We start from the raw sequence: 15,291 nt of genomic DNA, 5'->3' as shown, positions 1-15,291 counted from the left end.
TCTCGAACTAACTCAAACTCGTGCTAACTAAAAGGGGATAACATTTCCGCTGCGCATAAAACTTTGTCTTCACCTCGTGAGGTATCGAACCTAAACATCCTAAGTTCAATACACACGAGAGGTTGAAAAGATTTGCAAAATCTTATACAAGTCTATTCACCCCCCCTCTAGACTTGTACCCCATCCCCTTGGGACCAACAATTCATAACTTGCGTAACATTTTTGGCAATGTCTTTCTCATCAAATACGACATGTATAGATTCTTCTACTACCATTGTTCTTTTATTCAAAATTCTGAATGCTTTGCTGGTAGTCGAATAACCTAAGAAGATTCATTCATCTGCACGCTCATCAAAAGTTCTTAGATGCATTTTATCATTAACATGAATAAAGCATTTGCAACCAAACGAATGAAAATAACTAATATTAGGTTTTCTCCCTTTCCAAAGTTCGTATGGCGTCTTGCTGTACTGCTTGTGGATCATGCTTCTATTTTGAGTATAGCAAGCAGTGTTAATAGCTTCCGCCCAATAACGTTTAGGGAGTCTGGCTGCTGAAATCATCACACGTGCAGCTTCTTTGAGTGTTCGGTTTCTTCTCTCAGCTATACCATTTTGCTGAGGTGTTCTTGCGGTAGACAATTGGTGAGAGATTCCTTGTGAATTGCAGAATGATTGAATTATGTTGTTCACGAACTCGGTTCCTCGATCAGTTCGGATTTTTGATATTTGCATTTCTTTCTCATTTTGAAGTTGCTTTAATAGCTTTGGCAATGCTTGCTCAACTTCATTCTTCTTCTTGAGAAATGTAGTCCAAGTGTACCTAGAAAAATCATCAACAACAACAAGAGTATATTTCTTACCACTTACACTTACTGGATCAATTGGACCGAATAGATCCATGTGAAGTAGGCTTAGTGGTCTTGAGGTTGACTCATGTGTCCTTGACTTGAATGATGATTTTATTTGCTTTCCCTTTTGACATGCATCACATACTTGGTCCTTTTTATAGACTATGTCCGGTAAACCTTCTAAAAGGTTTTTCCTTGCAAGTTGATTAATAGCCTTGAAGTTTAAGTGGTTGAGCTTCATGTGCCATTCCCAACTGGTCATGTTTGAGTTGTTTGCAACTAGGCATACTGAGCTTTTGGCAGTGTTCCAGTCTACAATATACATATTCTTTTTTCTTGTTCCTGTAAGTACTACTTCATTTGTAGATTCATCTTTGACTTGACATTTGTCTTTACAAAATTCTACAAGGTAGCCTTTGTCGCAAAATTGACTTGTGCTTAGCAGGTTGAATTTTAATCCTTCGACGTAGGAAACATCTTCTATTTTCAAACCATTCTTGATAATTGTTCCACCAAAAATGACTTTTGGTCCTTTGACTTCCTTGAGTTGTACTAGGTTTGATCTTTCTCCTGTCATATGCCGTGAACATCCACTGTCAAAGTACCAAGTATCCTACAAAAAATATTAGTTCATTTTAGGTACCCACACTTGTTTGGGTCCTTCACTGTTAGTAATTTTTGGTAGCGAAATCCACCTAGATCCCATTAATCCAAGAGTAGGTGGTTTGTAACCATTGAGAACTTTATAGTTATAATAAATCCGTGAAAATGGTTTTGGTGCCTAGTTTTGAAAATTCATTTTGTTGTTTGGCACCCGGGAAGTAGATTGTTGTTTAAGCCCGTGGAAGTTGGTAAATCTAGCCTTGTTCCATGGTTTGGCTTCATACAACCAATCTTGCTCGGTGGGATAAAGTCTCCCAGCCCCATTCATAGAAAAACTTCCCTTTTTCCTATGGGTTCTTTGTGCACTAGACTCATTGGTCTCATGTTGAGAAACAAACTTATGCACTTTAAGTGTTTTCTGCTTTGGCAGAGTAATGTTATGATGTTTTGCCTTTGCAGTACTTTTTGTGGCATTAGTTTGGTAACCAATTCCTCGTCTCATTGTGCTATCTTGACTTTTAACAAATTTTACTTCAGGAACTTTATTGATTAAAGTAGTAGTAGAAATAGTCAGGTTTTTAGGGGTTTTAGAACATATAGGATTGTAGCCATGTCCGGCTTTATCTCCTGAGGGTTTTTACATGCTTACCATTTTATCCATTATCTTGGATGAATTTGTAAACGTAGCTATAGTTGCCCTCAGGTTATGTTCTCTAACCTCTCTTGATATGCACTCTTCTTGAAGACGAATTACTTCAGCCTTCAAGTTTCTCACTTCAAGTAGAGCATTTTGCAATTTTTCAGTCATTTCTTATTTTTCAAGAATTAGAAGATTATTCCGCTCTTTGAGTTGAGACTGAGTGGTCATAATCTCTTGACAATCCTTCATTAGGTTAATGATGGATTTTCTAGAGTTAAATGATGAAGTAACTGAGTCAAAAGTGTTAGAAGTTACCTCTTCTTCATCTGTTTCGTGAGCCATTAAGCATTCTTCATATGAATCCAATTTTAATGTCTTGCTCACCAAGTAGCATAGAGTTGTGTCTTCTTCTGATGATTTACTTTCATCATTGGATGATGATTCTTCTGACTCATTTAGTTCAACTGGTTCATTCCCGATGAGTGCTTTCCTTCTATCTTTTCTGGGTTTTCTTTCCTTTGATTCAAACTTTTCCTGTGAAGATTCAGTAAGGATTTTACTAACATTGGGATAAGGACATTCGGCTATGAAGTGTCCTGGCCTTCTGCAGTTGTAGCACAGATTTGTGTTTTCTTCGACTATTTCTTTTCTTGGCTTTCTAGAGGAACTTCCTTGATTTCCTTGGGTTGGCCTTTTGAAGTTGTTCTTTCTCATAAACTTTTTGAATTTCCTAACAAATAGAGAAAACTGTTCATCAGTCATAAAATTTATATCATCTACTGACCTTAAAGAGGATGGTTGTTCGGCTATAAGAACTGTGGTTCTTTCTTCACGTTCATCTTCTACTTTCGCCTTCATTTCGAACTCGTAAGCTTTTATATTACTAAAAAGCTTATCCGTGGTGAGAGTTCTGAGATCTCTATGATCTCTCATTGCTGTCACTTTCATATCCCAGCTTGATGGTAGTCCACGTAATACTTTGAGAGATATTTCTTTCTGAGTAATGGTTTTACCCAGAACATTTATCTCTCCTAGTATTTTGATCATCCTTGCCACCATGTCGGCTATACTTTCATTTGAAAGAATTTTAAAGTCTTCAAATTTCTTCATGACAATTGTTAGCTTATTGTCTTTTTCTTGTTCGTCTCCTTCGCCTATTTTGATGAGTGCCTCCCATATTTCTTTGGCAGTTTTACACTTCCTTATTTTTGGAAATATGGTATCATCAACGGCTTTAAACAAAATATCTTTGGCAATGTTGTTCAAGTTATTTCGTATTCTATCGTTAGAAGTCCATTCTGGCTTACGCTTTTGTATGTACTGAGGAGCATCTGGTGATAGGACAAATGCCGTGTTAGCATTCAATATTTCTACTGGACCATTTGAAATTACTTCCCACATTTCATCACGTAATGCAGACAAATGTACCTGCATACGTATTTTCCATTCATCAAATTTGTCAAGCGAGAATAATAAGTTTTGAGCTAAATCTCTCTTCATTTTGAAGTTAAGATCTGTCTAGCAGTCAAGGATTGACTCAAATAGACAACGTGCTCTGATACCACTTGTTGGTCCCGATTGGGTGGTGAAAAAGTCTGGAGGGGGGGGGGTGAATAGACTTTTCAAACAAATTAAAATTTATAACACTTTAACAAAATAACTCAAATTAAATTAGACTTGAATAAATCTAAAGTATATTGCACAGCGGAATAATCGTATGTAAAGTGCTATAATAAAATGAAGAATTAACTGGGCATTCACGGTATGCAAAATTATAAAGAAATACGTAAGTTGTGTGTGAAATTAGTTGAGTTCCATGCAAGATAAAGTATGCGTAAAAATAATAAATAAAGTAAAGAGAGAGGGGCAATTTTATAGTGGTTCGAAGGTGATGTAATCCTTCTACTCCACTACTCCTTTCACTCCAAGGAAGAATTCACTATCTCCGGTCACCAAGATACAATAGTGAATGCACCAGTGCTAGTTCTCCAACTCAACACTTCGTAGTGCCTTGAACACAAAGCTAGCACTAACTCATCTTCGAGTGCTTCTGCACTAAGCTTGCACTCCTAGGGTTTTCACAACTCTTTTGCTACTCTACCCTCTACCTACACTCAGTAGGGAAATAACTTGTTTTCAAAACAAGAATTTTTCTCTCTTTTTCCAACGTGAAGACGCTTGAGAATATTATCAATGAATAATGAGTCTTCTTAGTAGATGAAGAATATATAAGAATGTTTTAGAAAGCTTGCTCTTGTGTATAGTGTTTTTATGCTCAAAGGAATTGCTTGTTTCTCTTGTGCTTTCTTCCCTTGATCTTCATCTCTATTTATAGATGAGGATTTGAAATTGTCCGTTGGAGGTAACAATTTCAAATTCAAAATTTGAATCCTTTGTCAGATTTGTAGTGTTGAAAATTTTGCTTTTGAAACTTTCTTAGATGTCAGCATATTGTTTTTGACTTTGTGAGATTTTCCTGATTTAGCAAGTTGTTTTTTCTTGGATATTGTAGTGTAGCTGAAAGTGTGGCTTAAATTCATCATCTGAAAGTGTAGCTTGAATTTCTTCATCTGCTTCCATTATTCACATGTGAAACTTCAGCCTACCCCTTGAAAAAAACCGAAGCCTTTTGATCAAAGCGTGACCCCTTGAAGAAACTGTAGCCTTTTGATCAAAGCGTGACCCCTTGAGAAAACCGTAGCCTTTTGATTTTCATCATCTGAAAGTGTAGCTTGAATTTCTTCATCTGCTTCCATGATTCACACATGAAACTTCAGCCTGCCCCTTGAAGAAAACCGTAGCCTTTTGATCAAAGCGTGACCCCTTGAAGAAACTGTAGCCTTTTCATCAAAGCGTGACCCCTTGAGAAAACCGTAGCCTTTTGATTTTCATAAGTGTAGCTTGAATTTCTTCATCTGCTTCCATGATTCACACGTGAAACTTCAGCCTGCCCTTGAAGAAAACCGTAAGCGTGACCCCTTGAGAAAACCGTAGCCTTTTGATCAAAGCGTGAGAAAACCGTAGCCTTTTGATCAAAGCGTGACCTCTTGAGACTACCATTTCACCAATTAGAATTTTTGTTCCCTCAGATCAAGGCAAAGCATGACCCCCTCTTAAACATCTGTCTAAAAATGTGTCAATAAGAGGATTTGATCCTTGGACCTTTAGTATTAATTACCTTACTAATCTTTTCTTTCCATTTGTGCTACTTGAATTGTTAGTAATCATTTTCTTCCAATATTCTCTTATACTTTTTGCTTAATCAAGACTTGTAGAATAATCTATAGCTTCTAAAAGTGTGACCTTTTCTTCATCTATCACAAAATGGTGACTTTCCTTCCTCTTCCAAAATTGTGACTTCTTCTAAAAGTGTGACCTCTTCTTCATTTGCATGATTTTCTCCTTGGCATAAATTACATGAATTCTTCCTTTAAATTAGGGAGATGCGTGATTTACTCCCATAAATAAAAAATGTAGTTCCCATAATTTATATCTTCCTTCCAAGAATAAAATCTTCAAAATAATTTCTTCAAAAATTCATTTGAGATCATAGGCTTCAAATTAATTTTCCTCTTGGCTCTTTTCTCATACCAATTTCTTCTTCATCTTGAAAAATAATTTCTTGTCTAGAACTTGTTGAGAAGACTCATACAAAATAAAATAAATAGGGGACTAAGTTTTTATCCTATATTACATTTTGGCTCATCAAAATCTAATTACAATTTATTCCTAACAAACACGCCTATAAATACCCTGGCCTCTTTTAGGACTGAAGAAGGTGCTAGTTTTTCAAAATTTATTCTAAGTACTCAAGCAAAAAGTTTTTACATCTAGTGACTAGTAAGAGAGAAAAATCTTCAAAGCTTATATCAAGCGTCAAGATACTTGTGTTGCTGATTCGTGAAGATCAAGACTTACAAAGCAAAGATCTCTAGTTGTAGAAAGATCAAGACTTACAAAGCAAATTTTCAGCCTTTGTATTCTCTACTCAGTAGAAGTAGAAAGAGGCAGAGTAAACTGGTTATAGTAAAAAAACATGGTGGAGTTCGATGGCGGCTTTGTGTTCAAGGCTTGAACATCCGTTATCGTAACAAAGGTAGTGCAATCCGTCTTAGGAGCTCCAAGGAGAAGAGTGTAGTAGGCTACGTTGGCCGAATAACTATAAAATATCTCTCTCGCTCTCTCACTCTCTCTCTCTCTCTCTCTCTATCTATCTATTAATGATTTCATTTGCATACTTTCCAACGATCAAACCTAACTATTTTACAATAACAAGTTTATGCACAAATATTAAAAGGGTTAAAATTTATTTTCATTGTGCATTCTTAACGAAACGTTGATATGAAGTTAAATCTTGAGTACTTCAATGAATCGTTAAAAGTTTAAAAATTCTACAACTCTATTAACCACCCTCTAAACTTGTACCTTAAACATATCGAGACCGACATATATATATATATATATATATATATATATATATGATATATATATATAGGATCGCGTTCTGGTGCGTACTGGCCGCCCAGGAGAGAACTGCGGACGAATCACAACGTGCCACGTGTCCGGAATGTAGTTGCACATAACGTTATAACTAGGTGCACGTCATGTTATAACTAGGTGCATCCAGGTGCATAAATGTTAACAAGGTAAATTACTTGCACCTGCAAGTGAAAATAGGTGCACATGTGCAAGTATGTATTACAAGTGCAAGTAATTGTACAATGAGCATCAATACTAAGTGCACCTAATGTTATAACTAGGTGCATCTAATGGTATAACTAGGTGCACATAAGTTGCAACCAGGTGCATGAATGTTAATAAAGTAAATTACTTGCACAAGTGCAAGTAAAATGTATTGTAGATGCAAGTAAAATGTATTACATGTGCAAGTGAATTGTATAGTGAGCATCAATACTAAGTGCACATAATGTTATAACTAGGTGCAACCTATGTTATAACTAGGTGCACCTAGGTTGCACCCAGGTGCATGAATATTAACAAGGTAAATTACTTGCATTTGTAAGTGAAAGTATTTGCGAAAATAGGTGCATGAATATTAATAAGGTAAATTACTTGCACTTGTAAATGAAAATAAGTGCGAAAATAGGTGCACTTGTAAGTGAAACTAGGTGCACTTTTAAGTAAAACTAGGTGCACCAAAGTTTCAGTTATTTACGAAAATGCCACCGCGTCATTTTTTTAAAATTGCATCTGATTCGTTGATCTGGACACGTAGACGGCTATGGAGCGTTCTCATTTCCTACCTGGGTGAGAGTTCGCACGAGATTGCAACCCTATATATATATATATATATATATGTATGTATATATATATATATATATGTATGTATGTATATAGGGTTGCACATGTATATATATATATATATGTATATACATATGTGTATATATATATATATATATATATGTATATGTATACATAGGGTTGCACATGTGTATATATATATATATATATATATATATATGTATATATATATATGTATATAGATATATTGTAACCCCTCGTCTATTTCGATAAGTTTGAGGTTCAGAAAATATGTCTTTAAGCTATGACATTCATAAGATAAGGGACCGATGCTTCAAAATAATTTTTTTTAAGGAAGTATAGTTGTTATTAAGTTGCGATCGTTCGTGCCGGTCACGAACCGTAAAATTTTGGGAACTAGTATTCGGACCCGATTATCCTAGGAAATGAATTATTAGACACCATGTTATTAATATTGAATTTCCAATTCAATTAAATCAGCCCATAGCAGCGAAAATTTATTTTGATCGTACATCGCTAAAATTTCGCGGTGTACCGAACCTAGCCCAATTTTGAGGGTTAATCTGGAATAAATTTTTGGTTTCGAGAATTATTCTATCCAGATTATTTTCTACCGAAACTTTATCTGTTTGGACCCCAACTGATAAGTTTGAAAATACTTCATTATTTTATTCTATTTTTTTTCCCCATAAAAACATCTTACCTCAAAAGGAAGAATACCCAAAGCCAATTTATTCCATTTGTTCTTCTTCTTTTTCTTCCTTGGCCGAATTTCAAAAGAGAGAAAGAGAGGTGACTTCCACCATTTTCCTCCATTAAAACCATAGCCAAGCTTGTACACAACTCTCCAATTTGTTCGGTAAGATTTCAATATTATTCGGTTAAAAAGTCTTGATTTCTTCCCTAGAACTTGATTGTAGGTAAAGATTTCTTAAATATGTTGTTATGGTGGTGTATTCTACCTAGGGTTTTTCGGTGAAACTTGGGGATAAAGGTTCAAGACTACTTTTACGGTGATATTACACACTTGTGAGGTAAGGAATTCCCTTAAGTTGGAATTAGTCACTTGAATTTGGATAATTGATTTTAGTTGAAATATGGTGTTTTTGGAGCTTTGGGAATATTTTCGTATACAAGTTCATAGCTTGGATATGCTTGTATATGTTGTATTTATGTCTATATAAGCTTATACTTGTGGAAATAGAGAAAGGAAATCAGGACAGATTTCTGTCAGTAACTTCCGTGAATTTCTGGGAAAAATCGGTAAATTATTTTGGTCCAATTTTTTTTATACATGTAGTTCTATAAGTGTAGAAGCCGCATATAAACGTTCATAATTTTTGGAGTAGTATAAGTATGGTTTTCGGAATTTTTCCCAAAACTGGTCCAGAGAAGGAAAAATGCTGGACAGCACACTGCCAAGGGCAAAAATGGAATTTTCTGTGTAAATTCGTGAACCTAGGTGACCAAAACTTTTTATGAACATCAAGTACTATGAGTTAGGGTTCTACCATAAAAATTTCAAGTGAAAAAGAGTTCGGGAACTATTTTTACCGGCTCAATCTTTCGGACTGCGCAAAACTGTAATTTCTGGACAGAAACTGTCAAAATCAATTTTGACAAAAATATTTTTTTTGTAACAAAACTAGTGACGAAATTTTGGGATGTCACAACCATATTTGGATGAAATAAATTATTTTGAAAATACTATTTGATTCCAGGAAAGAAAAAGAAAAATGTTTTCAAACCCTTAGTTTCTGGAATAAGGTGGGGACCTTCGGGAAGGCTTAAACGCCACGGCCCGGGGTTGGAATAAGGTTGGACCTATGGGAGGGCTGGAGTGCCATGGCCCTAGGTTGGGATAAGGAGACCGACGGGAAGGCAGGGAAATGCCACTGCCCAAGGTTTGAGAAGGAGAATTGAGAAATGTTCAAAGTGCTTACTCAGGGGAAACTAAGTGGAAAATTTTTGAGTATGAAAATTATTGTTATTCTGGGCTGCGGTTCAGATTATTATAGAGCTGCGGTTCTATATGCAGTATGAAAATTGTTGTTACTCTGAGCTGCGGTTCAGATTATTATAAATATTAGAGCTGCGGTTCTATTTGCAAATGATGAAATTCCTGGAAATGTGAAATTTTGCAAACTTGTCTGAAAAGGGCATGAAAATTATTTTGAGTGGCAAGTTATGACTTCATTCTTATTTGAGAAAAGCTTTATATGATTTAACGTTTATACGATATTATACTATCTATAAATCGTTTCGTTACAGGCAGATTTTCAAATCATGGTAAAACTTTATAAAGCTTTTAGATTATCTATGTTTTCAAACCTTTGTCTACTTTTAAGTGACAAATGGATTTCCTTACTTAGCCGTCGTGCTAACTACACTTCGTTGTGTTCTTAACAGATGTCTAGTGTAGGCTCGTGTAGCCCACCTGACTCGGATCCTTCCGAGTTGGAGTTCCCTATCTACGATCATGATGATTATGTACAGTACTTAGTTGATGTCGACCCGTATGCTCCTGGATTCGCTCCTGACTCTCCAGGTCCGGCTTATGTTCCTGCTATTCCTTCCCCACCGTACAGTCCTTCTCCGACTTACCCAACTACACCCTCTCGTATCCCGGTTCGCAGTAGTCAGCCAAATTTTCTGGATGGGGCCAGGTCTAGGTTTGGGTCTTTTCCGGTAGAGGTGTTGGAAGGGAGTGATCCCTTAGAATTTGTTGTCTTTTATCCCTGTCCGTGGAATCTCGCTCCTTCGGAACATTGGGATGAGTGGTCCATGATGTACACTCCTAGTTACTTCCTGGATCATCTCACCTGGGTTGCGGGCAACTGGCATCTTGTATGGGGGATGTACTCCGAACCGGAGTACCGCCCCTTAGAAGAGGATGACTGATTAGAAAGGTTATGGGAGGAACCCTTTTTTTTTTTTTTTTGTGTACATGTATCTTTTATAGCCATGATGAACTTAGCTGGCTAGTAAGTTGTAATTAAATTCTTGTATATATTCTGGTAGTTAGTGTAGCTACCCCTTTTGCTCACCTATATATATATGTATGAAGATATGTTGGGTAATGATGATGATGATGGGAAATAGTTTTCTTGTTAGCCTGTGCACCTAGAGTGAACTCTGTCTGGTCTTGGCTGGGTTTAGTTTAGGTGTGGCGGTAACTACTCCGGATGTACGGTATAGCCGAGTAGGTGTGGCGGTAACTACTCCGGATGTACGGTATAGCCGAGCCGGGGTGGCGGTAACTACTCCGGATGTACGGTATAGCCGAGCCGGGGTGGCGGTAACTACTCCGGATGTACGGTATAGCCGAGCCGGGGTGTTACAAGTTGGTATCAGAGCCTAGGTTGAACCTTCGGGAATTAGATCGAAGCCCAAGTCCGAGCCTAGGTTGAGTTCAAGTTTCAAGTCAGCTTAGGTTCGTAGAGATTAACCTAAGTCGTTGTTACGGTATCATGAGCATAAGCTTTGGAGCAGAGTTGGAACGAAAGTCCGGCAGCATAAAAGGGGGTATTTTACTTTTACTCTACAGAATCTTACGATTCTGGTTGTTGAATAATATGATCAATGTTTGTGATTTCTTGCATGTGTTAATCCTTGCATGGGATTATTGTGAGTAAGCTGGCTAGCGTAATGCGTTAATTATCCCTATGCTGAGGTAGAAACCCCTGCTTAGCGGGTATGATAAAGTGAATGTTAGGGGACGTTGTATAGGACTTAAGTAGGTGCTATACTGACTGCCTAACTAGCTAACCCTTGAGGACTCTTATACTTCGGATACTAATTTGGATCTATCGTCCAGTGAAAATGCCTCCAAGACGCAACATGCCTACCAGTAGCAACGAGAACGTCTCTGCAATTGATCGTATGGCCCAAGCGATGGAGCGAATGGCTGAGTTCATGATGGCTCAGCAAACCCAGAACCAGAACCAAGGACAACCACGAGTCGATTATGCGAAGGCGATAGCAAGCCGACAACCACCACACTATGCGGGAGAAAAAGATCCGGTTATTTTAGAGGAGTGGATCCGGACGTTTGACAAACTGCTCAACGCAGTGGATTGCCCTGCAAATCAACGAGTACCTTCCGCGGTCTATTATTTAACGAAAGCTGCAGACAACTGGTGGACATCAGAAGGACCTGATCTTCTACAAGACCCAGAGTTTGGTTGGGAAGAATTCAAGGAGGAACTGAGGGGACAGTTCTACACCGAGCGTATTAGAGGGATTAAATGCGAGGAATTTCTACGGCTAAAACAGAAGGGAGCAACAATCGAAGAATATCATGACCAGTACGTGGAACTAATGCGTTTCGCTCAGGAGATTGTACCTAATGAAGCAAGTAAGGCACGAAGGTTTGTTCGAGGATTGGACTGGGATGTAAGGAGGGCGATTGCGCCATTCATGTGCTCTACCTTGAAGGAGGCGTACGATAGAGCCTCGGACCATTACCAGGTGTACCTAGATCAACAAGAAGTTTATGGCCGAAATAAAAGAAAGGCCGATGACAAGTCACAGAAATCCGCACTGGGAAACAAGAGAGTGAACCAAGGTGGCTCCAACCTAATATCAGGAAGAGGAAGGGAAAGAATTAACGAAGGAAACCGTTTTACTTGTTCAAGATGTGGAAGGAATCATCCAGGAGTGAATTGCCAAGGAGTGAGGATTAAGTGCTTCACATGCGGTCTTTCTGGGCACAAGTCCTTTGAGTGCCAGAGTCGGGTAGACAGTCCTCAAAAACTCCTACAGAACGTGAACCAAGGGAGAAGATTTAATGGGAATACTGGTCAGAGACCCGCAGAGATAGGAAACAGAATGGCCAACTCTCAGTAAACAAATCCGGGAGGACCAACAAACGTCGCATCTGGTTCCAACCACAAAGGGAAGCAAGTGATGGGAGAAAGTAGCACGGGAAACCAAGGCAGAATTTACGTCGTCAATAGCACTCAGGCCCAGGCTAACGACGCCGTAACTGGTACATTTCCCATAAACTCAGTACCTGGAATAGTGTTATTTGATACAGGAGCTACCAATTCATTTATATCATCTGCATTTGCTGATAGACTGAAATTAAGGCCTACTATTGAGCTAGATCTAAATGTCAAAACTGCTTCGGGAATAGTAGTAGCCTGTAGAAATGGTTATGATAACATTGCGATAGAAATAGCTGGAACTAACTGTCCCGGAAATCTCGTTCGTTTTGAACTTGAGGGCATTGATGTAGTACTCGGAATGGATTGGTTGGATAAGTATAAAGCTCGGATAGTGTGTGATGAGCGGAAGATTGTGTTACGAGGACCAGAAGGGAGGAGAATATCCTACCGAGGGATTGACAAGCAACACGAATCCAGGTTGTTGACAGCGCAGAAACTGAAGCAGTATATGCACCAGGGATGTGAAGTATACCTCTGTTTGGTGCAAGATGCCGAACCAGAAGAACTTGAGATCGATCGAATCCCAGTTGTACGCGAATTTCCTGACGTGTTCCCCGACGATCTCACAGAAATGCCGCCGGAAAGAGAACTGGAATTTACCATTGATCTCGTACCAGGAACCTCACCTACCTCGAAAGCGCCTTATCGAATGGNATGCACCAGGGATGTGAAGTATACCTCTGTTTGGTGCAAGATTCCGAACCAGAAGAACTCGAAATCGATCGAATCCCAGTTGTACGCGAATTTCCTGACGTGTTCCCCGACGATCTCACAGAAATGCCACCGGAAAGAGAGCTGGAATTCACCATTGATCTCGTACCAGGAACCTCACCTACCTCGAAAGCGCCTTATCGAATGGCACCGAAAGAGATGGAGGAACTAAAGGCACAATTGGCGGAATTACTGGAGAAAGGATTTATCAGACCAAGCGTATCGCCTTGGGGTGCACCGGTACTGTTCGTTAAGAAGAAGGATGGGAGTCTTAGACTGTGCATCGATTACAGGGAACTAAACCGAGTCACAGTAAAGAATAAGTACCCGTTGCCTAGGATCGATGATCTATTCGATCAGTTGAAAGGAGCGGGAGTGTTTTCAAAGATTGACTTACGGTCAGGGTATCATCAAGTGCGAGTCGCGAAGGGGGATGTGCCTAAGACAGCATTTCGGACGAGATATGGGCACTATGAATTCACGGTTATGCCATTCGGAGTGACTAACGCCCCAGGAACCTTTATGGACCTGATGAACCGAATTTTCCTTCCCTATTTGGATAAATTCGTCGTTGCCTTCATAGATGACATCTTGGTCTACTCTGAGACACCGGAGGATCACAAGGGACATCTTCGGACAGTGTTACAAACACTAAGGGAAAAGAAACTTTTTGCGAAATTGTCAAAGTGTGAATTTTGGAAAAGAAAAGTTGCTTTTCTTGGACACGTAATCACCCAAGAAGGGATAGCAGTGGACCCAGCTAAGATACAAGCTGTACTTGAATGGGAAGCACCCAAATCAGTTACGGAAGTCCGTAGTTTCTTAGGTTTGGCGGGTTATTACCGAAGATTTGTTCAGGACTTCTCAAGGATAGCAAAGCCGTTGACAAACCTGCTCAAGAAAACGACCAAGTATAGTTGGAGCGAAGAATGTGAGCAGGCATTCCAAGAACTTAAGACGAGATTGACAACTGCTCCAGTATTGACCTTACCTGTTGGAGCGGAAGGTTACGAGTTGTACACGGATGCATCTCACAAGGGACTAGGATGTGTTTTGATGCAAAATGGAAGGGTAATAGCATATGCTTCTCGCCAATTAAAAACTCATGAAGCTAACTACCCGACGCATGACTTAGAACTAGCAGCCGTGGTATTTGCTCTCAAAATTTGGCGACACTACCTCTATGGAATCTCATGCAAGATTTATACGGACCACAAGAGTTTAAAGTACATCTTTACTCAGCGAGACCTTAATCTAAGGCAAAGGAGATGGTTGGAATTGATCAAAGATTATGACTTGGAAATCCAATACCAGGAGTGTAACCCCTCGTCTTTCCGATAAGTCTAAGGGTCGGAATCAAACCATGCTCTTTGGGTATTACCCGAACAATTATGCGAGGATTTTCAGAGACTCAATTTGGAGATACAGATGTGTGGTCAGGTGGAACAGGAAATAAAATTTTATTACATGTCGGTGACTCCAACCCTATTCCAGGAAGTCAAACAAGCACAAGAAGAGGACAATTGGGTAGGGAGCATCAGGGAGAAGATGATTGATGGAAAACATGGTCCATTTGAATTACACCCAGATGGGAGTGTAAGATTCCAAGGTAGGTGGATAATACCAAAAGGGTGTAAGGAGATAATGGAACAATTAATGAAGGAAGGTCATTATACACCCTATTCAGTTCATCCTGGTGGGGATAAACTGTATAAGGACTTAAAACAAAATTTCTGGTGGTCGGGCATGAAGAAGGATGTAGCTGAATTTGTGGCTAAATGCTTGAACTGTCAAAAGGTCAAGGCAGAAAGAAGTAAACCAAAGGGATTATTGCAGCCATTAGAAATTCCGCAGTGGAAATGGGACTCAATCTCGATGGATTTCGTGGGAGGATTGCCTAGAACCAAGTCTGGAAACGATCAGGTGTGGGTTATTGTCGATCGACTAACTAAGACAGCGAGGTTCATTCCAATGAACAAGACATGGTCCATGGAAAGGTTGGCAAGAGCCTATATTAAACACGTGGTTAAATATCACGGAGTAGCGCAAGATATCGTTTCAGACCGAGATTCACGATTTCTATCACGTTTCTGGGAAGCGTTGCAGATGATGATGGGCACTCAGCTCAAATTAAGTACAGCTTTTCACCCTGCCACTGATGGCCAAACGGAGCGAACGATACAGACATTGGAAGATATGCTCAGAGGTTGTGTACTTGATTTCCAAGGTTCATGGGATGAGCAGTTGGATTTAAT

The 15,291-nt window shown here is 39.0% G+C and overlaps 2 protein-coding genes across 2 annotated transcripts; one reads left to right on the top strand and one right to left on the bottom strand.

Annotated features, from left to right (window-relative positions):
- Positions 1 to 2,264: 2,264 nt before the first annotated feature.
- Positions 2,265 to 3,527, bottom strand: LOC115999425. The gene has a single exon (XM_031239275.1). It carries the CDS (start codon positions 3,525 to 3,527, stop codon positions 2,265 to 2,267), a length of 1,263 nt encoding a protein of 420 aa, XP_031095135.1.
- A 4,843-nt stretch (positions 3,528 to 8,370) lies between these two features.
- Positions 8,371 to 12,224, top strand: LOC115999424. The gene is made up of 2 exons (XM_031239274.1): positions 8,371 to 8,410; positions 11,194 to 12,224. The coding sequence occupies exon 2, from the start codon at positions 11,199 to 11,201 to the stop codon at positions 12,222 to 12,224; it is 1,026 nt and encodes a 341-aa protein (XP_031095134.1). The 5' UTR covers positions 8,371 to 8,410; positions 11,194 to 11,198.
- Positions 12,225 to 15,291: the final 3,067 nt, after the last annotated feature.

Source organism: Ipomoea triloba, chromosome 12 (genome assembly GCF_003576645.1).
Source record: "Ipomoea triloba cultivar NCNSP0323 chromosome 12, ASM357664v1".
Lineage (NCBI taxonomy): Eukaryota > Viridiplantae > Streptophyta > Magnoliopsida > Solanales > Convolvulaceae > Ipomoea > Ipomoea triloba.
This window is presented reverse-complemented; position numbering and strand designations above follow the sequence as displayed.